The following is a 23,434-nucleotide window of genomic DNA, read 5'->3' on the forward strand; positions in this document are numbered from 1 at the left end:
TTCTGTAACACGGCACTGCGCCCTGTCACGGCTGTTTGGCTATTTTTATTAGCTTCACCGTAGCTGTAAATCAGCACCATGTTAGCCCCCCGCTCCGCCCCGGCCACGTTTCTTTAGCCCCGCTTCTTTTACGCCAGGCTTCCGGTCCCTAACACAGGGCAAAGTCAACAGATAATCTGCCCTTCCCTCCCCGTGTTACTCGATCACTACTAACAAACACCCGCCGCAGCCTAAGTACAGTTAGGCTAGATGGATATGCAGCTATGGAAATAGCCCTGTTGTGTACTGGGTGTGGATGGTGCCAAGATAATCAGTAGGATTTGAGGAATGCCTCTGCCATGGCTGGACTCTCAGTTTTTCTCTGTGTCTTGGGGGAACTTCAGTGCTTTGACTGCATTACGGCTTCATTACTGGGTTAGTTAGCTCTGAAATAATATTTGGAGTAGAGGAATGCAGCTCGGTGACTGGCCACACATAAATTAACATCAACTGAGGAGTGTGATTATGAGGCTAATGTAGTGAAATAAATTCATGCAGCGTGTCGCTGCTTGAATGAGTGTATGCTGCCAGGGAAGATTGAGGGCCCACAATGCTAGTCCAAAAGAGAGAGCTACATTTAGACTTCAGTGGAAAAGACCCAAATAGGCCCACTGATCATCACAAGTAGCCTCCATAAAGGAAGAGGTCAGTCAGCCTTTCTGCTTTCAGTGCACCATGAATTCCACCCTCAGTGCTTCTTTTGCCCTCATGTCCCAGACCAGCACAGCTCCTAGTGGAGAATTCAGTAGACGTTTTAAAGTTGTTCTCTTCTCAGGGGTCAAAGGTCAACGAAAAAAAAAAATGGAATTGTAAGAGGAAGAGTGGGGGATTTTGGGAAACTGAGTCCCCTTATCATTTCCAGGCTGACCCCCAGGGGGACTAGGCTGTTTATATGATCTCCCGCCTGGCTCCTTGGAAGTGTCCCTTGGTGATGACATCATCGTGTGGCATCAGGGCCCCTCGTCCATGCTGATGCCCATGCGTTTCTGGATGGTCACTCTGCGGATGGAGGGCTTGGACGTCAGCTCAGGCTGAGGCTTGAACTGCTCCGTCAGGATCTGGAGAACCGAGTCCATTTTCTGGTCCATCAGCAGGACCTGGATTTAAACACAGTCAACAAGAGACAAACAGGTAAAGTCAGTTGCGTGCCTCCGGGATAAATACTCTCAAGATAAGTACACGATGAAGCAAACAAAGAATGTCAGTGAGTTTGTGCTATTGTTTTTTCATCCATCTGCCTCTTTAATATAGTTGCCATCCCAATGACAGAGCAGTGCGGGGTATAATGACATGTTAGTCTGCTAGTCACGGTCTACCTGCTAAAGCCACTCATTACGAAGCTGCTGAGCTATATGATCCCTCAGTGGGAGGACAGAGACACACACACACACACACACACACACACACACACGCCGCTGTTGTTGACATGCTCTCCCAACTGTAAACACAGGTGTGTCACCCAACAGAAGCATCTCTGACAGGGCGCCGCCAGCCTAACCATGGTGTGAATACAGATGAATGGCTCCGCCTGTGTGATGGAGGCAGACAGAGAGAGCAGACTGTCTGGTGACACGCAAATACAGTGAGGCCATCTGCATATGTACACACCCAGAGACAGGCGCGCGGGCACACACACACACACACACACACACACACACACACACACACAGTTTTGTAACTTCAAAGGGCTTTTCTGCATCTCCACCTCCCTGGCCTTGGCTTTACCTCTGTACTTATCTAGTTATCCTTCCAGAAGTACTTACTCAGCACACACACACACACACACACACACAAACCAATACCCTCTGATAGCTCCAAGAAGCCAGGCAAAATGATAAAGATGACGCTTCGTAAATCAAAGGCTAAGCAGCAAAGGACATCAAAGAGCCATAACATCTCACACAACAGGCAGACACAGATTCAGACTCCCTTCTCTACTAGAAACTGATAGCGAGCAACTCCAGCCCGACTCCGGCATTTCTGGCAGTGCACAGTCAGATAGTTAACATCAATGGCATTTTCATAGGCTTAAGGGTATGGCCCCTCTTTCTCCCATCTTTTACTGTGTGTGTCTGACGGCCCGGACACTTTTATGGCAGAGTGGGACATTAAGCAGCTATTATTGTTGTTGAAATATGAGCCTTAATAGGAGGCATAAATATGAAATATCAGAGTACGTTACAGAGAAGAATGAAATCACATCACGACACGCCAATGACCGTAATTCAGAGACAACCGAAGATTGTCAAATGTCGGATGAACCCTAAATTCCAGACAAAGAAATTAGTAACGAACCGGTTCGGCAGCGCGCAGAACGCTTTTTTAGCATGATGTAGATGTTTGCCAGCGAAAATCTCTCTTAATTGAAGCATGCAGAAAAAAGAACTGTGTTGCTTGAGCCTGTTTCAAGTTCTCAGAGTGCTGCTCCCAAATCTGATTAAAGAGCGGTGTGCGTTCACAGTTAAAGATAGCACAGTTTGTGTACTTGCAGGTTATGTGTAACATTCACACTCCAGTGATTTGGATTGATTACACAACTGCAAGTACATTGGCAGCTCAAAAACCTTCAAAGCCGACTTGTATGTTTTTTTTTGTCTGAAGGTTTCAATTCTGCTGGATTGCTTCGAGATATATGACAAGGCAGGAATTACTTCATTTTGACCTTTTTGCTGAGGTTTGCTGATATTTCAACGTTCACAGCGCTTTCCTCTGAGACTTTACCATGACCTAAATAATTGTGCTAAGTAGATGAAGCACGCGCTGGGCCTGGATGAGGCTTAGAGAATAATAGGCTATCATAAACATGTTGGGCAGTAATCTACAGACTTATCAACATTCTCGTTGGGGCTTAGCATGGATCAGGAATTCCTCCTGCTGTGTCTCTGAAAGGAGTGACCCACGGAGACCCGCCGAGAGACAAGAAAAACACAATTAGACAGGCGTGTTGCAAACACACAAGGCTTATTTATCACTGCTCGCTGTGTGTACGTGTATGTGTGTCTCCGGGCCTGGATGTGGCCGAGAGAGAGAGATGCAAGAGAGAGGGATAGAGAGAGAGAGTGTGTAAATACAACATGAATGTGTCTCTTGTGTTTGGGTGCCTATGTATGTGAATCAGTTCAAACAAATTATCCATAGTCCTTACGCAAGATGTGTGCTCCTGTTTCTGATCTAAATTGTGATTTTTTTTATTGTACATTTGACTATTTTTTTGTATTTTCTACTGTATTGTATGTTGCCTGCTACCATTTCTTGGCAAAGAGATTTTGAATCTCAGTGCTTCCTGGTAAAATAAAGGCTAAATAAATAACTAAAAAATAAAATGTGTGTTTTCCAGGCCTGCATGTGGGCGAAAAAGACAATGAGATCTGAAATGAGAACAGCAAAAGCAGGCGAGAGTGAGGGCAAGAGAGCGAAATTGTGTGTATATGTGAATAAAGATGCGTTTCTTTTGTTTGTGTCTTGTGTTTGCAATAGAATACAGTATGTGTATGCAGGAGAAGGGGGAAAAAAAAAAAACGGCACCACCAACAGTTGAGGTAGTGTGTAAATGCCTGGGTTGGGCTGGGGCGGGTGACTGTGGTGACACTGCCACCGCTGCTGTGTCATATAAAGGCATGTGATTCAGGGACAGGTGATGCTCCAGCTGTCCCTGACCCTCCCACTCACTGCAGGCAACACATGGGACAGTCACAAGACAGGCCGCCTCCAGCCACAACACTTCAGCAGCAGGGGTTTCCCTGAGCTCGGAGAAGGCCCTTCTGACTGCATTGTGAAAGCAGACGAAAGTCATTCTGTCAACTCTAAACGTAAACAGACCTTACACTTTATGGAAGAATGTTAGAAAAGTAATTCTCAATATTAACAGTTTGTATAGGACAACCTTCTCATGCTAAAACCTTTTTTTTTCAGTATCTGAATTTAAAGTAAATCCACGTCCTGAATTGATTGAATAGAACGTGAACTAAAACGAAACCCAGGTGAGTATACATGTATTGTATGTGCAGAGAGTTGTGCAACATTTGGATTGGCTTTATCACCTTAAATAAAGAATATAGAAGATGTAGGGTTAATACAGTAGATGAGTGTGTGTTGTGGTGTGTTCAGGAAAGCCCAGCCTGCGCTTAGGAAAATACCTATAACTTTATTGTCCACAAGAGATGGAAAACTCTTTTTGGCCTCACCAAAAATACACAATTGATGTGAGCGCACAACATATAATAAACATGAAATCATTATCCACATTAAAACCCTTAACAAAATACCCAAAACAGGGTGAGATGGGGTATGGGGGTGGAAAGGGATATTGAATAAAAAGCTAATTCACCCAAAAATATTTAAAAGGCAAATTAGGTACATTATCTATTTATGATCTATGCCTTCTAATCCAGTTGGCTCCTCCACACACTGAAAGCAGCGACTGATGGAGACGTGAACTATGGGGAGGACACAGTGCTCCTGTTCACACAGGAACACCCTTCCTGAACCACCTTCCTGCCCTCCCCTGGGACTGTCTCTCTGTTATCTAGCACACACACACACACACACACACACAAAACACTCAAGTATGCACACAAAAACTCGTACATATGCACACAGGTACACACACAAACTCACACACACCCTTGTTTGTGCTAGTCTGTCTGTCACCAAGCAAACAACAAACAGGAGCCAGCGAGGGAAAACATCTTTGTCCAGGCGTGGTTTACGAAAGTTAACTGTGACCAAGGAGCTGTAGGGGAAAGTGTAAGTGAGGCACTAATAATGGAAAAACGAATAAAAACATGGTGTGAGTGCACAATAGAATGACACCCCTGGGTAAAAGGTGATAGTCATCAGCCGAGCTGTTAGTCATCGGTCTAGCAGACTATTTGTCCTGCAAAGCAAACTGGATGAATCACGTCATTGGCTGGTGTGCTGAATTCCAGTTGCTCGGGGTACAACAGGGATGCTGTCTCCAACATTTTTACATAGAGTATGAATTTCAAGGACTCAAACCAAAAATGAATTGCTGTCAGAGGGACTGTGCTAAGATAAGATAAAATAAAATAGATGAGATGAAGTTTGTTGTCCCTGCAGGGAAATTTGTCTTGGACATTGAAGCCGCAGTATCAAAACAGTCTATGAAAACAATAACAAACAACAGCATATGACAGAAACATCATACATCACACACCCAGCATCAGCATATTTTGCATTGTAATAACTTATCTCACCCTGTGTGAGAAGAGAAGAAGAGAAGAGAAGAGAAGAGAAGAGAAGAGAAGAGAAGAGAAGAGAAGAGAAGAGAAGAGAGTCGTGGGTGTGAGAGTCATGCTTTACCACGAATGTTACGCAGAACAATTATCCTCAACACACACACACACACACACACACACACAGTCCTTACAAGACCCAGGCCGACTCTCTCCGGCCTGTGTGTCCATAGTGTGATTCACACTGCCATCTGTTGGGGAGTGAAAAAGCCTGGAGAAAAAAGCTTGGGCCTGCTACCGATGCATTCATACTCATCCGTGCCAAATTCTACCATTGCATGATTACTGACAAATGGAGACATGACATGCAAGAAGGATACGAGATACTGCATGAGGTAGAATGACGGAGTGCGTGGTAACCTTGACACATAATGGATGGTAATTAGGTGTTGTGAAGTGGTGTACCTTATTCAGAAGGGAAAACAAGGCTGCATATAGACTGTATACTGCGGTCTAGGCTGGATTAACAGGCAGATAGCTCTCCTATGAACAGACAGATAGGATAACCTGACTCAACACACAGCAGCACACAGACACACAGAGGCTCTTCAATAGAGACTAACAGAAAATCTACCTTTCTGTCTTGCTCTCTCTCACTCGCTCGCTGAGGAGAAGTAAGGAATGGAAAGGAGAGAAGAAGAGAGGAGAGGCGAGGAGAGGAGAGGCGAGGAGAGGAGAGGAGAGGAGAGGAGAGGAGAGGAGAGGAGAGGAGAGGAGAGGAGAGGAGAGAAGAGGGAGACGGAGGTGCAGAGCTGCCAGAAGGAAAGACTACCAGCTCCAGGAATGTCTTGGCATCTGTGTCCAACCAGGCCGCGCTATTCAACAAAACAAGATTCCTGTCATTGAAATGCACTGGCTCTCAATCGCTCTAGACAATGGAGAGAGAGAGAGAGCTGGGACAGAAAGAGAGATAAGGCTAGAGGAAAACAATTCCACAGGTCACCGTCCTTGCATGCTGTAATGAATGTGTAATGTTTTTTCCCCCACGGAGACCTCAAAAGCCCTCGTAGTTCAACCTGTGCAACACCAGACTTTACAGAGTGTACCCATTCTTTCTTTCGTTTTTTTTTTTCTATTTCAATGACTGTGCCTACTCATACTGCACTAGCATGACTCAGATAATGTTCATTCAAATTGGAATGGAATCCTTTATTATCCCACTGAGGCCTTTTGGTTTACAAGTCAAGGTTTTAAAAAGTTACTATAGTTAAAGCATCTAAATGTCCTTCGCTTTCTCATTCTGGTGGATTTAAAAAAAAATCTTTTGAAACTTTTTGAAACTATTTACCTTTATTTTCCCTTATCTGGAATTGAATAAGTCTTTTTAGCAGAATGGAGCAATCATTTTTATGTCTGATGTGAAGCCAACTAAGCTGACATTGTGTCTTATTGCAGGAATGAAAAGCATGCTGCATTATTTTACTCAAGACAAAGCAGTACCGCTTCAGTTAAGAGTATAGGTCTGTCTAGAAAATGAGTGGTTTACTAAAAATACACCAGTACACTCTAAAAAAGAAGATTGTGACGTTTGTAACACATCTGTGTGTCTTCTTTGGGACAACACACATTTGAACGCAACATATGTTGTTATTAACATGTTATGTTGAATGACACATCATTTTTAAGAGTTTTTTAAGAAGTTAATGAAAGAAATTGTGCATGTTCCAAAATTTTCATTACTAAAATTAAAAGATTATTAATTTTGCAAATGATTTGATAGGTCAATCTGTTCAAGGTTGGTAGGATAAGAAAGGGGATGGTTAGCCTTAAGCTTTAGCATTGGTCATATATGTGAAGTCCACATCTCATTGAACTTACTACCCTAAAGCTTACTTCAGTAAAACTACAAGTAAATACCTAAAGTGCTCAAAAATAGAAATAAAAAGGGAAAGTAAAAGAAGTTGAAAAGTTGCAAAAACACTCAACTGGCAATAACACTACAGATTTTAAGCGGTAATCTGGAAGATCCTTCTATTTTTTGATTTTGGCGACATCTTTGGTGCTAAGTGGTCATTGCTGCGGTGTTGCTGCACCGCTCTTCCCAGAGAACACCTGCCAATCAAACTGCATGTCCAGTACTGTGACGTCTTTTTCCTTGGATTTTCTGTTGAAGTCTGAGTTTCTGTAGGTGGCGCTCTTTTCTTTGTCTGTTCAGCCATGGCGGCTATCGCTGCTCATGCTAACTACAAAGTTCTTCTTCTATTTACTGCAAACAAACTGCTGTTGAAATGCTGCCAGAAATACAAAACGTATCACTTCCTGTGCGCCAGAGGATTTTTCCCAGGAAAGAGCTATTGGTATCGGCTATTGGTTGAATCCTTATTGTGTTATATAGCGATAAAGAGTAGAAAATGGACATTTATTTACATGAAAATATTGTGGATTATTACATAAAAAAATCCTCTAAAACTAGTGTTACTCTAAAAATCTACTTGAATGTAGAGACTAGAGTAGCTGTTACTGGTTGGTTGCTTTTTCCCCTGTCTCCCTGTAAGCTAGCAACAACATGGGGTCAGTTCAGGTGAATTAGCGTTCCTCTGCCTCTGCACAGATCCCTTGTGCTGCTCGCCCAGACTGCCTGCCTGCTCATTGTGTTACGTGCACACACACACACACACACACACACACACACACACAAGATCCAGGATTTCTCTCTTTGCACAATGGACAATGCAGAAAAAGCAACAGAGGGTGTACACACACTGGCCTCGCTGGTGGGCCAATAACAGGCTAGCATTACGCGGAGGTCATCATTATCATCAGTGTGACAGGGCTGCATGAATGGAGAGCGGAGATCAGGGGTGAGGGGAGGGAGAGAGGGGCCAAAAAGAGAGAGTAGAGGAAAAGTGAAAGAGAAAGGGAAACAGAAAAACGCAAAAGAAAAAGAGAGTTGGAAAGAGCAAAGAAACAAAAACGAAGTTAATGAAGTTAACACTCTCACCATGTTATAGCTAAGGTGACTAGCATTATCCAAAGTAAGAGAACTGACATTTTAGTAATAAAAAGGTTGTTTTATAGTGGTTTTATTATATGACCTACCATATACAGTAACTTGAGATGCTAAAAGTTCTAATTTTCTCACTTTTGAGATAATGTAAGTGGCCTACTATCATTCAGCATAGTTTATGCTAAGGAACAAATGACCTACTGGGGATGATTTGACCAACAGGCCGATTCCCCAAACACTTGGTGTACTCCTTTAAGACTTTTAATAGTCATATAAAGATTCTGAAACTCTCATACTATGCTCACTCTAGGAGCTATAAAAAACAGGCTTTGTTCTCATCTTCAAAAGACGCACTGAGCGCGCCTCATAGACTTCCATTGTATTTATAACTCAGTCAATGATTACACTAAAGCGCTGTGTCCTGCCAGGGGTCAGGCCCTGGAGAGAAGGGGGTCTCTCTGTACCGAGGCTCAGATGGAAGCTCACATGACCTACAGGGATCCAGCAAGTCACATTTAGCTGGGAACACACACACACACAAACACACACACATACACACACTGAGTGCATACTGTATAAACTGTATGTGCTCCCACAAATCAGCCCCACTTCTATCTCCCTCTGTCTTCTCTCAGCTTTCTCCCTCAGCCGCGGCTTCCAAAAGGAGAAACGCGGGGAACGGAGAAGTCAGATAAAGCTGATTCATGACGAGCATGGGACAGAGGTTAAGAGAGGCCAGAGGAGGAGAGGGATGGATGGACGGATGGAGGGGAGAGTAAGAGGGGAGGACAGTCAGCCGGACTTCAAAGCGCTCTGGTGGCGTTTGTGGACTGTTTGTTTTCGCTGCCTTGTGTTTGTGTTGACTCATCTCCCTGGCTCTTTCATATCTGAAGGGAGAGAGGGGCGGTTTTATTCGCTTTCTGGGCCAGAATCATGATTATGGAATGTGATAGCATCCCATTATTGGTCTGTTTGTGTCACTGTGTGTTTATATTGGCTTTCATCAAAGGGCGCGCAACTTTGGTAATGTGTTGCGGGTGTATATGTAAGAGTGTGTGTGAGTGTGTAGCGGGGTAGTGTTGTTATTTGGGACTTATTAGATTTGAGTTTGTATATTTCAGTAGTAGCACACTTTATGTACACAGTGCTGTGAGTTTGTGTGTGTGTGTGTGTGTGTGTGTGTGTGTGTGTTTGGGTTCAGCGTTCCCACTGTGGCCCTGATTTAAAATTCCATGACTTTTCCCTGACTTTCCCGAACTAAGTCGGAACACTTCCATGACCTAAAATTGCTGTTCCTTCCTTGGTTTGTTGTTTTTCTAAATGGTTGAACAGTCTGGTTTCCACTACACTTGGGGCTGCTGTGGAGAAAAAAACGGCTGAAAACCACCAACTAATGCAATGAACGTGTGAAACAAAATACATTCTGGTATATTCCTGTAAAATATCCCATTTGTAAAACATCCCTGATATGGCCAGAGAATTTATTAAATTCCCTGACTCTCTCTGTCTGGAATACACTTCTCAAAATACCTTGATATTCCACAAATTCCATGAGAAGTGGGAAGTCTCTGTGCAGCACGTCTCTATTTGTGCAGAGAAAGCTGTAAGACTGCAGCCACACAGTGTACATTTGAATATGCTTCATATGAGGTGAACTCAGGTCATGCTTTGCGAGTCGAGTGCGAGAGCGCAAGAGCGAGCAAGAGAGAGAGAGAGAGAGAGAGAGAGAGAGAGAGAGAGAGAGAGAGAGAGACTGAGTGAATGAATCCTAAACCAACGTGTCAGCTGGACTCAAATTCACCAACCCAACAAGCAACCAGCCAACCCGCTCCACCAGCAGCCCCGGTGCCAACTGGAAAACAGAGCTAGCCCGGCTCAGATTCACCATGGGCCCGGCCACTGCCAAGGAGAATGGATTCACTTTAACATTGGCAGATACAATATGTTCTTTGTATTTGCAGAAGAAGGAGAAAGCGATGGAGAGAAAGAGAGTGAGAGAGAGAGAGAGGGAGAGAGGGGGAGAAAGAAATCAGGGGGGGGGGGTGGATGGTGGTGGTGCGGGCGGTTGAGGCAGGGGCAGAGGGATTTGGTGGTGGATTGAGAAAGAAAGAGAGAAAGGAGAAAAGGGAGGGGGAGGGGGGGGGGGGGGGAGCCGAAGGAGGGAAATGGTGGTTATGTTTTAAAGAACAGGAAACCGAGCGAGAGCACCTGACGCACATGATAAGTATCAAGGGCTGCGCCACGTGCCACTAAACTGCAGCCAAAGCTCTTTTCTGCAGGGGTGGAGGGAGGGGGGTGGGGTGGGGGGTGGGGGGGTGGTGTGTTGGGAGGAGGGGAGGGGAGGGGGGGGGGGGGGTGTACCGGCTAATCTCTCTTCTGAGTGGGCGCGCGCTCAAAGCTGCTTTTGTTTCTGAGGGCTACTTTCACGAGGACGTACAATCCCCCGTCCACTCCTCCCTCCTTCTCTCCTTCTCTTTTTTCCCTCTTTATCACTCTGTTGTTCGGAACACACTCCCTCTCTCTCTCTCTCTCTCTCTCTCTCTCCCCAACTGTGCAACCAAGGCCCAAGAAGACAGAGAGAGAGAGAGAGAGAGAGAGAGAGAGACAGAGAGAGAGAGGGAGAGAGAGAGAGAAAAAAACGAAACACTGTGGGTGTTTTATTTGATTTACTGATCATTCTGTTTGGACGTGACTGTGGAGCTGTGAGTGAGAGAGAATGTGTGCGTGTGTGTGTGTGTGTGTGTGTGTGTGTGTGTGTGTGTGTGTGCGTGGTCGTGTATGTCCACATGTGTGTGTGTGTGTGTGCGTGCTTGTGTCCGTGAATATATGTGTGGGAAACACTGATGGTCTTTCATGTAGTAAGAAGAAAAAAAAAAAAACAGGCCATAAATTGAGACAGCGAGAGGGTCTTGGGCGAGGGAGAGGCTTTGATGTCGTGTCGGAGGCCCATTAGCGTTTTTCACGTTGAGAGATGTGAGGGTCGGGGAAATGTTACCGCAAACAAAATAAATGTAGAGCATAAACAAGCCAAAAGAGATGAATTATGAGACGGCGGCCAGGAGACGAAGTTGCTGTCAGCTCAGAGGGATAAGGGTGCGGGCAGGGGAATGCTTTTAAGTTTTGCTCCCCGATGCACAGGAAATGCATGTCGATTCTTCACACTAAATGACAGTGTGTGTTAGTAAATATACTGAAAACATGATGGAAATATGTATGTATGTACCAAAGATGACCATTTGTATAGAATGGGACATACAGAAAACCCAGTTCATCTTTGTATTTTTGGAAGAATTCTGTAGTTCCATGCTAGTTAATATCAGCCTAAAGTCAAAAGCAGTTCTCTATTCACATATCTGGACAACTTCATTTGGAGAAGAAAATTTAAAATATCCCATTTATAAGCCAATAATGATTTCCTTTTGTTGTATCATTGTAACCTAACATAATTCATCATTCTGTAGACTAAATTATACACATTCTGTTCGTTGTCCTTATTTCTTTCTTATGCTCACCTTATTAACTATATCTGTGAAAAGCCAATAATGGGGCTTACGTCGGAACAAGATCAGGAAATACAAAAAACACACTCAGATACACATTGTTCTCCACATGTAAAACTCATCAGACACACAAACCACATCCATCCATACACACTTCAACCCCTTTCCTCCTATTTCTGCGAAGCTGTTACCGCGCATGGCTATGCCGTTCCTGTGAGTCTCCGCCATAAAAGATATCATAATGGTTTTTATTTCACTGACCCGGCCTGTAAAGTGTGTGTCAGTCTCAAGTAAACGTATGGGGGGGTGAGGGGGTGGGGGTGGGGGTGGGGTGGGGATCAAGGGTGGGTGGGGAGCAAGCAGTTGCCTGCTGGACCATTTGTCCTTGGAGACAGCTGGACGTTCTCTGCTCCTAACTGGTCCCTAGTGTGGTGGCCCTGGTGAGGATAGAGGATTGCCACACTGGACGCACAAATACACACACACACACACACACACACGCTGATACAGCTATTCACACACAGACATACACAACAGTCACACAAGCATGCACTTGAACACATGAAAATGCACCCAAACACCCAAACTTGCATTTATGTACACCACACACATACTTTCGAGTTATACTAGGCCTCCTCTCTTCTCGGAACAATTTCACCACATCTAATAAAGCCAAACACTAATATTTCTTCATCCCGGCCTCTAATGTGGTGAGATGAATTGCCATCACACGCCTCAATCGGGACAGTTTGATTACATTCTCCTGTCTTCTTACAGCTAATAAAAAGCTCAATGACATGACACTACACGACGCTTCATCAGCAGCATCGCAATGACTCAGCAGGACAAAACTCCCCGGGCAACCTCACACTGCTGACTCTCACACATACACACACACACACACACACACAGGCATCACTCAAAAAACACACACATGCACACACACTGATGTGCACCTAAACACAGACATGGGACTGTGGTAGTCATCAGCTCACTGGCACAAGTGTGGTATCAATATGAAAGGACAGTGACACATGTGGCACCAGAGCAGGGTGTGTGTGTGTGTGTGTGTGTGCGTGTGTGTGTGTTTGTGTGGTGTAGATTTGGCAAGGGGCAAGGCCTGTGTGTGGTTTGAATGGAATGGAAACGGGGTGCTTTTGTGTGTGTGTGTGCGTGTTTACTACTAAGTTAAAATGAACTTTATTGGGTTAAGCATTAGCGCTGTGTCCCGTACTACTGCATATGTGTGTGCATGTGTGTACTATTGTATATGTTTGCGTGTGTATGAATATGTGAGCATGCGTACGTGCACGTCTGCATGCGTTTTTGAGCTTGCATCCAGGGCGTGGCCTTAGCTAGCCTGGGGTTCAAACAGGGGAGTCTTTATAAATGAGGGTCCCCCGCTCCCCTCCCCTCCTCGCCGCCAGCTGCCACAGCCACCAAATGCCCCCCGAACCCCCCGCCCCCTCCCCCCTCCTGTGCCAGGCCGTGGTGGCAGCCAGCGTGGCATCGTCAGTCACCAGGGAGGTGCCATGTTACTACGACCACTGCTGTTGGTCTTCGCCGTCCGCCACACTGTGGCTTTGTTCTCATCATCAATAGACCAGTCAGCCCGATATTATAAATGACATGGAGTGTGCCAACGCTTTGTTTTAGGTTAAGGGTGACTAATGAAATGGATACTAATGGCATCATGGCGTATTAGCAGCTAGAAATGTACTGTGCAACACAGAGACCGCCGTTTTCTCTGAAATTGTAAAATAAGTGCATATATTAACAAAGTGATTATTAGTTTCTGGGGTTTCAATGCAATCAACTCAAGACAATGGTTCCCAATGCTCTCTAAATTAAATTATGGAGAACGTTGCATGGTAGAACTTTTTGGCTATTGTTTATTGCTAGAAGCTATTATCATGGGGAAAATACTTCTGCAGTCTGATGCATCAGGTACATTCGAGCTTTACAGTAATCAGTAAAAAAAGAATGCAAATAGTATCAGTAGTCTGTGTGTGTGTGTTACTCTAGCTTTAGAATAAGTGCTCATAAGTACAGAGTATCCTCTCAGGTATTACTCATTTCATTTTCTTGAACATGGTCCAAACCATGAACCGTGAAGCCAGTTAGACACTAGAGCGTATGCACACTCACACACACAGACACTCACACATACACACACACACACACACAAACAGACACACACACAAACAGACACACACACATACACAGACAGACACACACACTCAAACTCACAGACACTCACTCAGCGCACGATGTAAACACGAGTTGGAGCCAGTTGTTTGGGTACAGTGGAGGGAATGAAAGATGGTGTGTGTGTGTCCCCCAGACAGAGAGACAGATAGGGCAGACAGTGGGTGCGGGGCAAACCCCCCCCCCCCCCCCCACCCGCCTGCCAACGACCCCCCAGCTGTCTCTCCTGCCCAGACAGTGGCCCTGTGCCTGGTGCCATGGCCCGACGGCGTGCCAGCTGATCCTTGGGCGCAGGAGTCGGCCTGACCCCAACCAACCCTCTTTCCCCTTCTTAACCAGCATTAAATCCATTAAATCAGATAGAGAGCCTTATTATACTATATGACCACAGCTGGCCTCACACACGAGAAAGAGCAACGCAGAGAGGGAGACAGAGACAGAGAGAAAGAGAAGAGACATCTTGTCGCCCACTCGTCTGTTTCCAAATATAGTCTCCCTCCCCGTCCCACTCAGCCTCTTGTTTTTGTTATGGTGGCTTTTTTCCTCATGAAAGTCGCGGACATGAGAACCAGCGTAGGTTGGGAGCGTCACTTTGTAGAGACGTTTGTTTGGCTTTTCGGGGAGTGATGTTTTGATGGCGTCTGCAAATGTCGGGGAAGCTGAGGAGGATGATTATGCAGACCGGAGACGCCTGGTTGGCCGATGACAGTGTTTGGAGACACATGATTGGTCAGAGTGTCCGGGGGAACGGCAGAGAGGTCACCGGGTCCAGAGAGCTTTCAGGAGTGTGCTCATTTTCCCATAAATCGTCAAGAGCAGAATGTTAAAAAATCTGAATGAAACAAATTCCTTATGGCATTACCAAATCTTGTTGGTATGAGAGCTGGGCCGGTTATTTCCAAATTACAACGGCTAAGGATGCCTTGTGTTATCCCGGAGCCAATTTCATAATAACTCCATCAGCTCTGTGCGGTGACCCGACATTCTTTCCCGCACACCAACACCGGGCCTGCCAGGCTCAGCAGACAAAACAAGACGTGAAACTGATAAGGCCAGATGAAACTATTCCACTCATTTGGCCAGTCACCGTGGCTTGCTTAATATTCTCTGTTCACTAGCGCTGCCTCAAAGCTGCTACTGTCTTTGTGTGTGTGTGTGTGTATGAGTGGGTGTGGGTGTTCGTTTGGTGACTCTTTGTCTCTGTTGCTCTCTCTCCCTCTCTCTCTCTCTCTCTCTCTCTCTCTCTATCTCCGTCACACACACACTTTCCTGCTTCAGCGCAAGCGTCCGGTGTGTGTTCGGTATCTCAGGTATGCCACTAATGACCCAGGGTTGTGTTTTGGTTGCCGGCTTCACCTTGTTTGCAGCCCTGGCATTCCCTAGATGCTAATCCTTATCGGATCTCTCCCACACAAACAGGAAGGTATTTAATCAGAGAATCAGTAACTATAGTTTCATTTTAGATCTAGCGAGAAGAGAGAGAGGGAGAGAGAGAGAGGGAGAGAGAGAGAGAGAGAGAGAGAGAGAGAGAGAGAGAGAGAGAGATGCACAGCTGCCTGGGTACAATCGCCCTCACAGTACCTAGTCGCTGTCATTTGAGAAGGCCAATTGCCTCTTGTCATCAGGGTAAAAGCGGGTAGGGGGGAAAGCCTCACGCACACATACACACATATGCACCCCGCCACCCCCACACCCCCTTACACACACACACGTAAAAATAGAGGCCTAGTGAATGAGCTGCTGCTGTGAATGGCTAATACTGTAGTCATACCAGATCAGCTTCAACCACAAAGCCATTAATTTCAATTCATAGCATTGCCTCAAGTATTAGAGTCACTGGGCTTTTAATAGATTAGAAAGCATGAATAAGACAATTCAGGCTTGGGTTTAGCCAAAGACACAGGCCCTGTGTGACACCCCCTCCCCCACCCCCATGTACACAAACACACACAAGCCAGCACACACACACACACACACACATGTACAAACACAGAAACACACGCCCTCTCGCCCACCTGTTCTTCCCCCCACAGCGATGTGGGACCCCCCCCCCCTTAGGCCATAGCCTCAGCTGTCGGCTCAGGCGACAGACACACATATGTACACATACACAGCCCCCCCCCACCCCCCCTAGAGCAGGCCAGGCTGGGTATTATTTTTAGCTTGTAGTAAACAGAGAGTCGGGCTCTCATCAAACACAGCCCCCTGCCCCTCTCTCTCTCTCTCTCTCTCTCTTCCCCCCTTCTTCTCCTTGCACCCCGCCCTCCGTCACTGTCCGCCCCCCTGAAAGGAAGCAGTCAGGACAGATCACAGTCCTCATTTAGAGGCCTGTTGATTTAGAAGAGGGGAGGAAACAGGGCCCTGCTCAGGAAATAACTGCAGGTAGCCCGCTCTTTTCAAGTGTCCGAGCTCTGCTGAATTAGCCCTTTCTATTTTTAACATCCACACCGCCTTGGCACACTGTGCCCACTGTCTCCCAGAGAGAGAGAGAGAGCCATGGTCTTCTCTGCTGCCACGGTTACTACAGGGCATGCTGGAAATATATGGTGCGTGTGCCATGAGTTATACCTCTAACCCCCAACTGAGTCTATTTTGGGTTTAGTAAATATTGAAAAAAGAGGTTTTCTGGTAATTGCGAGGAATGGAATAAGAGGAAACTCAAACATCCGCACGTATGGCTGAGCGTTGATCACTTAGTATGGAAAAAAGGAGACTTGACTAATTTGGGCACGTGCAGCAATGTTGTGCAATTTTGGTGAACATAGCCCACGGGGAGGGAGGGGAAGCCACCCAAGTTGGGCAACGGTGGCTGAGTGCAACTCTTCTTCCCAGATTGTGGTTTATAATAGAGGGAATAGCACCGTGTCACACATCACGCCACTTGCGGTCCCGTCGTCACGCCGCCCCGGGCGATGTGTGACTCACACAGAACCAACAGCGCGGGGCCGATGCATTCCACTGTTATCTTTACTAGATCAAACCCACTCGCCATGCTTTGTTTCTCCAAGTCTGCACCGCTTTCTGTAAACTTGCTGAAGTCATTCCCTCCATGCATGCTTGTGGAAGTCTCTTGGCTGAATATTTACTTCAGGGGAATAAAGGGACGAAAGTCACAAGAAGGGAGGCGGTGAATACGAACATAGCCTTATTTGGAGGACAATGCCAGTGTCTCGGTGAGTTGCATAATGGCCTTTTAGTGTAAGTCTGAGTAGGCCAGTGACGTTTTGTCACTTCCAGCATGAGTAAGCAGGGGTCTGCTGGCCCCGACTTCCTCAAAACAGACCCTGACCCAGGAGGTGACTAATGAGACTCACCGTACCCCCCCACGTGTGTGTGGGTGGATATGTGTTCATGTGACTGAATATGTACGTGTGTATGGAGGTTCCTGTCTCTAGACACCCCTAACTCCGACACACACACACACACACACACACACACACACACACGTACATACTGTCACATACACACACAAAGCCTTGTCTGGTGACACAGCACTAATGGCAGCCAGGGTGTATTGTGAAAACAGAGGGAGCTGCATGCTTTGCTGGTTCTGAACAAGGCCAGAGGGTCTGAGCTCTGAGCCTGATTAACCTCTCTGTAGCCAACCCCTCACATCCGGACCGCTCCTGCCAGCCTCAACTAAATACCTGGGTGGATACTACAAGTATGGTGGTTGTAGAGAATAATATGCACAGAGAGGAGGACAAACTATGGCATTACCCTGTCAGTGAAAGCATGAAATAGAATGGAAAAAAAATGTATATTCACCTACATATAAAACATCTAGTGATTGTTAAATTATCTACATTTTAACAAATAAACTACATTGCAGTTTACATTTACATTTGGGGAATTTAGCTGGCATTCTAATTTAGTAGGATAAGCTTAAATTCCTAGTTCGCCTGTGTCCTTACAATAGTCATGTATAATAGAGCAATGCGAGAGTAATGCTCAGTAAAGAAAGAAGAACCAGGTAGAAAAAGTGTTTTTTTCTTAAGATAGGAACCTAATCAGATATAATATGAGGAAGAGGAGGGAAACAGGTGAGTGGAGACTGTACTTCTTGAAGTGCTTTCTAGCTCCAAAGTTGTAAATAAAGATTTTAGCCTTCCCAGTCCCGTGAGGAGCTGAGCTGTATGACATCCTCTAGCTGCTGATTCAGGGTGAGATGAGTCATAGTGATTAGTGGGAAATAATCTCAACAAGGCTGCTCCTTCATTTGCATTTATAAATTAGGGAATTAAACCGATGCTCTCATCCAGGGGATTTACAATGATTGCAACAGTAGAATTAACTTAAAATCCTAGATCACAAATACTGCAAGCAAACAAGGATTGCAAGGGTCAGAGCCACAGCACATGACAAAAAGAGGAAAAGAAATAGGAGAAATAAAATCTGAGGAGAGGAGGACGGGTTTTTATTATTACATCAAGATAAGAACATATTAGAATGAATAGAGGAGAAAATATGGATATTGCACAATCTCAATTGTCTGAAGGCTTAAAAATCCTTCTTTAACCTGTCTCCTCTTTCTCTACATGTCTCCATCATGAAGGAAGTGGATTTAATAGGTGAAATCAGTAGGAGATCATAGCATTGGACTGGACTCAACTAGTCAGTTTGCTTCATAGGAAAAGCAGGTGGTTCTAATATTTTGTCCACTCTGTTATGACAAATGAGGTCAGACATGTGAAACCACAGCTAACAGCTGTGGTTTCAAACCAAAGGTAACAGCTATCATGCTAATAAAAAAAACCCTCATGACCCATAGCTCCCTTGAGCTAATTGGTTGACCCAAGATGATGGGGAAGGATGTCCGTCCGGCTGCCCGTCTAGAAATATTTATAGGCCTGGAAACAAACCGGCATTGTCCAAACAAGAAGGAGCTAAAAATGGCCATTTTTATTCGGAAAATAAAATAGAAACGATCCAAACAAATACTGTAAACAGCTGAGGTGGCGGTGGGAGCCCAAGTGCAAATAAACACCTCAGGAAGGAAGACAGAGGGAAGGCTTTTCCGGAACAAATCCTTGTCCAAACAGAAAACAGACAAGGGCTTGTTTGCCGCGTTGGCCTCTTGACCTGGGCTTTGTGGTGGCAAACTCTGAGATTTGTTGTGGAGTTAGTAAGTTAGCTCTGCAGTTAGCAGAGAGCAGCGCTGTAGTGGAAACTGAGGCGGTGGGCATGCTTTAACCCTGCTACCTGCCGTGGTTGTTTTAAGTGTTAATGGATTAGGATTGGGTTTATACTTACTGTAATATCCCCTATACTCCATATTAGAGGACGGGCTGACCATGACCTCAAATACTCCACTGTTTGGAAGCAGCTACAAAAGAGTGTTTTGGGTTGACAGGAGGGCGAGGAGCTAAAGGAGTAATCATACTGTTGTTACACAAGTCCAAGTCAGTGATAGCATAGTGACTCACTGAATCACTTTCAATCACAAGAAGTACCTCATCTGTGATAAAGGGGAATTGTTGACTTTGGACCATTACAAAGGGTATGTCAGTTATTCAGAGCATGGAGATAATGCTGGCATGGCAAATAATTTTTACGGCTAGCGCTCAAACTGTCAAGGTCATAGTCATCTTTAATATTTCAAGGGGAAAACCCCATTCAGGGCGGGCGAAAACATTTCTTCCGATGACTGCATACCAAGCCCACATCCTCTCTCCAGAGATGGTTGACCTTTACCAATCCTCTTTTGTCCCTTTGCCCTTTCAAATCCGAAAACAAACATCATATTCACTTATCCTGTTACACAAAAGCACAATACAGTCGAAGGACTCATCAAATAAATCGGCAAATCTTATTACCCTAAGTAGTCATACAGCTTGTTAAGTTAATACGGAGGCGAACACAGCATGAGGGATAAAAGGTTTGGTAGTTAAAACTGTCACAGCGCAAGCATCAATCCTAAACCCAAGATGGTTATACTTCGAGAAAAACTCAATACCAAAAAAGCACAATGGAAAAATGTTTTTAAATGACAAAGTCAGGTTGTGCATGATCCCTCGTCTTCATGTGTGTGACGCTCCATTTGCCCCGCCACGTAGTGTGCACAGTTTCCCGATGGGACGGCAGGAAGACCAGTCGTTTAGCTTGAACTGAAAGGGTAGTCTTGTAGTGTGACCTAGGCTTTAGTGGCCAACAGTGCAAGTGTGTGTAACCCTCTCTCGATTGCTGTGAATAAGAATGTAATCTTCATCATTGTGCCTGGTATATAAGAGTTAAAAAATATGCTTCGCGTTAGATGTATATTATGAATAAAAATGACCTGTGCAGATTCAGGAATAGCTTCATCCAAATGGCACGCGGATAAAGTGACTATTGTCATAAGAGTGAAGGGATATGGACCGTTTTCACCAGGCTGAGGGATGTGCTGACTTTATGTGTGTGTTAAGAGGCCTGGGTATCAGATTTAGGCCTGGTCCCCCTGGGCCATAAAGCATGGTGTTGGATCTCCACACTGCTGGGGCCTGCGAGGGGTGAGAAGGGGGGGGGGGGGACTCACTGTGGCTGCAGCAGGAGTGTGTTGCTTTTTCTTTTTCTCTACCTCCTTCTCACCTTTATCTGTTTATGTGAATTGTTCTTTCTTCATCTTCACCCATAAGCTCCCTCTCTCTGACACGTAATTCCTACTATCTTTCTTTCAATTACGCTCTTTTGTTCTTTTTCTCTCCCTTTGCTTCTCCAATCTTCCTGTACCTTTGGTTCAGTTCTTCTTCTCTCCCTTTCTGACCGTTCACCATCTCTCTCTGGTCTCACTTTTCATATCACTGTTGCTTCAGTCCGATTCTTCCTCCCTTTCATTATTTTCATTCATAATCTGATTCTGTTTATTACAAATCATATTGCATTAGATTTTGAACGTGTAAATTTGAAATTGTGAATTTTCAAAAACCAACAAAAAATCGTACATAATTATCACTATCTATAATAACATAAAACCGCTCTAACTGTGAGAACATGTCATTTGCACATATCATTCAAAAGCCAGTAAGAGCATAAAGGCACCTCTCTCTCTCTCCCTCTTTATCTGTCTCTCTCTCTCTCTCTCTCTCTCTCCCTCTCTAGCTTCATATCACCTCCCTCTCCTCCAGCTTGGGAAGCCATCAGCGAGGGTTTCTGGCTGGGCTGCGGTGAGGCTCATGGCTCTGGCTATTGAAACGCATGCAGACAGACAGGTGGTGTTTCACTTTCACTCCAGGGAGAAAGTGACTGACTGACTGATTTGACTGGGCTCCTTCTGCCTTCGCACATCTGGAGCGGGCCGGACGGAGGAGGTGGGGGGTGGGGGTGGGGTGGGGGCGTGGTGGTGAGCGGGAAGAAGGGATCTCGAGTGGGGGGTGGAGGGTAATGATATGTGTGGTGTGGTGGTTTCTAATCTCTTCATTTCTGTGTATGAGAGGGTGTTTGTGTCATCTGTATCCGAGTATGTGTGTAGACAGAAAGACTACTATTGTACACTATATTGCATCTTTTAAAACCAAATAATTAGCCATTATTATAGATATTATATTGGTGTTTTTGGGCTTTGGGAATTTACATTTTGTATACTGTTTTGGCAATACTGTCATGCCGATAAAGTAACTGAACTGAGAGGAAGACAGAGAGGGAGAGAGAGGGGTAGATAAGACAGAGTGAACAGTGAGGACAGAGGAAAATACAAGGAGAGGAGGGGTAGAAAGAGGAGAGAGAGACAAACAGATCAAGGAGCAGAGAGAAAGAAAAAAGGAAGCAGGGTAGATGGAGTGTGAAGGAGAGAGAGAGAGAGAGAGAGAGAGAGAGAGAGAGAGACAGATGTTCCAGTGCTGCTGCTCTGCCCACTGACTGGCAGTGAGGAACGCAGCTGCAGCTCTCAGTGACGAATCATTTCCCAAATCTCAGCTCCGTTTGAAAGCGGGCAGGAAATTTCCACTTGATCCATGTGTTGGGAGCTGATTACCTGTCTGCACAAAGAGACTCCAACACTGCCTAATGACTGATAGGATTGATCCTTTGGGACTTAACATCAGCCATAGACACCTGGAATACTACACACACGGATGTACGACATGCACATATTGGCACAGATACATACACACTTGAGACGTATACACACACCGCACACACACTCGTGTGCATGCACAGACACACACGTACAACTTAAAAACGCCTCCAGCTCATCCTAAACGCAAAAAAAGAAGGAATACTGGCAAAAGTGGAAAAAACGAGAGTGATGTCCGGTGCTTCGCACATATCTCAGATTCCTTTTTCATATAAATAACGTTTATGTGAGTTGAATAAATATATAAAAGTAATAAATATAATAAAAGAGAAGTCCAGGCCCTTGAACTTTATTTGTTCTGGGCCGCCCGGTGGGCAGCGAGCCGGTGAGGAGCAGCCGCTCTTCATCTATGTGTGTTGGAGAGCGCTTCACAGAGGGCTGCCGCTTCGTTTGGCAAGGGAGGGGTCCCCTTCACACAGCTGTGCAAATCTTCCTGAGGATTGTGTGTGTGTGTGTGTGTGTGTTCATTCAGGCACCGGCACCTCTACAGGATCTCATCGTCTCATCTCGGAGGCCCCTCAAAGAACTCGACACTGGTCCGGCTCACTAGCAGGCTAGCGCCGCCGCACCGTCCAAAACCAACAGCGGGGCCAGGGGGCCTCCGGAGCTCCTGTGGCACGTGCCTGCCGCTCCCCTAGCTCATGACCCAGGGTGGGGTTACGGGGTTTGGGGAGGAACGGCCGCTCGCCGCCCCTCGGGCCCCCCTCGGCTCTCCGGGCTCCGCACTCGCCGGCTACCTCTGGCCCCATCAAAGGCTCCACCGGCTGGGGAGGAACACGGTCGGACCTCCAGCTCTTTGTTTTTCTCGCGCGTTAGCAGCCGGGGGGCAGGAGTGTGTGTGGCTGTGGGGCCACATGTTCAAGATGGAGTTGAGTGCAGGATGAGGAACAGAAAGGGTTGGGAAGGGAGGAGGAACACCTCGCGGCTAAACTGCGAGCCGGTGTCAGGCCAACAATAGGAAGCCCAGTGTCTTTTAATCAGGAAAGAGACTTGAATGCCGGCTCTTTACTCTGTTGCCTGTGTGCAGATTGACATCAAACACGTCATGTAACACAAATCTCTGACGCTAAACTGGAAAGTTAAAGAAGTTAAAAGGCCAAATAATTTATTCGCTTATTAACCGAGGATAGAGGAAAGTTTCAGAAACCCCCCAAAGTTAGGCAGCTGCACATGATACAATTACAGATGTATTACAAAACATCAACAGTCAGATTAACCTAAGCATTCACAGATTCCACATCACAATGGAGAATGCATTGTTTCCCAGCCTAATAAGAATCTCTTCTTGGCATACCTCGCGGTTTTTCACACAAGAATCTTGTAGCTTTCTGATTCACTGGCCGGGTCAGTCCAAAACATCCTAGGAGGAATGAGATCTGGGATGAGCCGGGGAGGAATGAGCTCACTGATTTACCGAAGGCCCGGTGTTTGGAGG

The 23,434-nt window shown here is 45.6% G+C and overlaps 1 protein-coding gene across 1 annotated transcript in view; it reads right to left on the reverse strand.

The window, feature by feature from the left end:
- Nucleotides 1-204: 204 nt before the first annotated feature.
- The window catches only part of kcnq1.2 (potassium voltage-gated channel, KQT-like subfamily, member 1.2), a 168,737-nt gene continuing 145,507 nt past the window's right edge, over nucleotides 205-23,434 (reverse strand). The window contains exon 19 of the mRNA XM_071922734.2: nucleotides 205-1,136. Coding sequence (XP_071778835.2) covers nucleotides 990-1,136 — 147 coding nt within the window. The 3' untranslated portion in view covers nucleotides 205-989. The remainder of the gene's footprint in view (nucleotides 1,137-23,434) is intronic.

The sequence above is a fragment of the Centroberyx gerrardi genome, chromosome 4, assembly GCF_048128805.1.
Source record: "Centroberyx gerrardi isolate f3 chromosome 4, fCenGer3.hap1.cur.20231027, whole genome shotgun sequence".
Lineage (NCBI taxonomy): Eukaryota > Metazoa > Chordata > Actinopteri > Beryciformes > Berycidae > Centroberyx > Centroberyx gerrardi.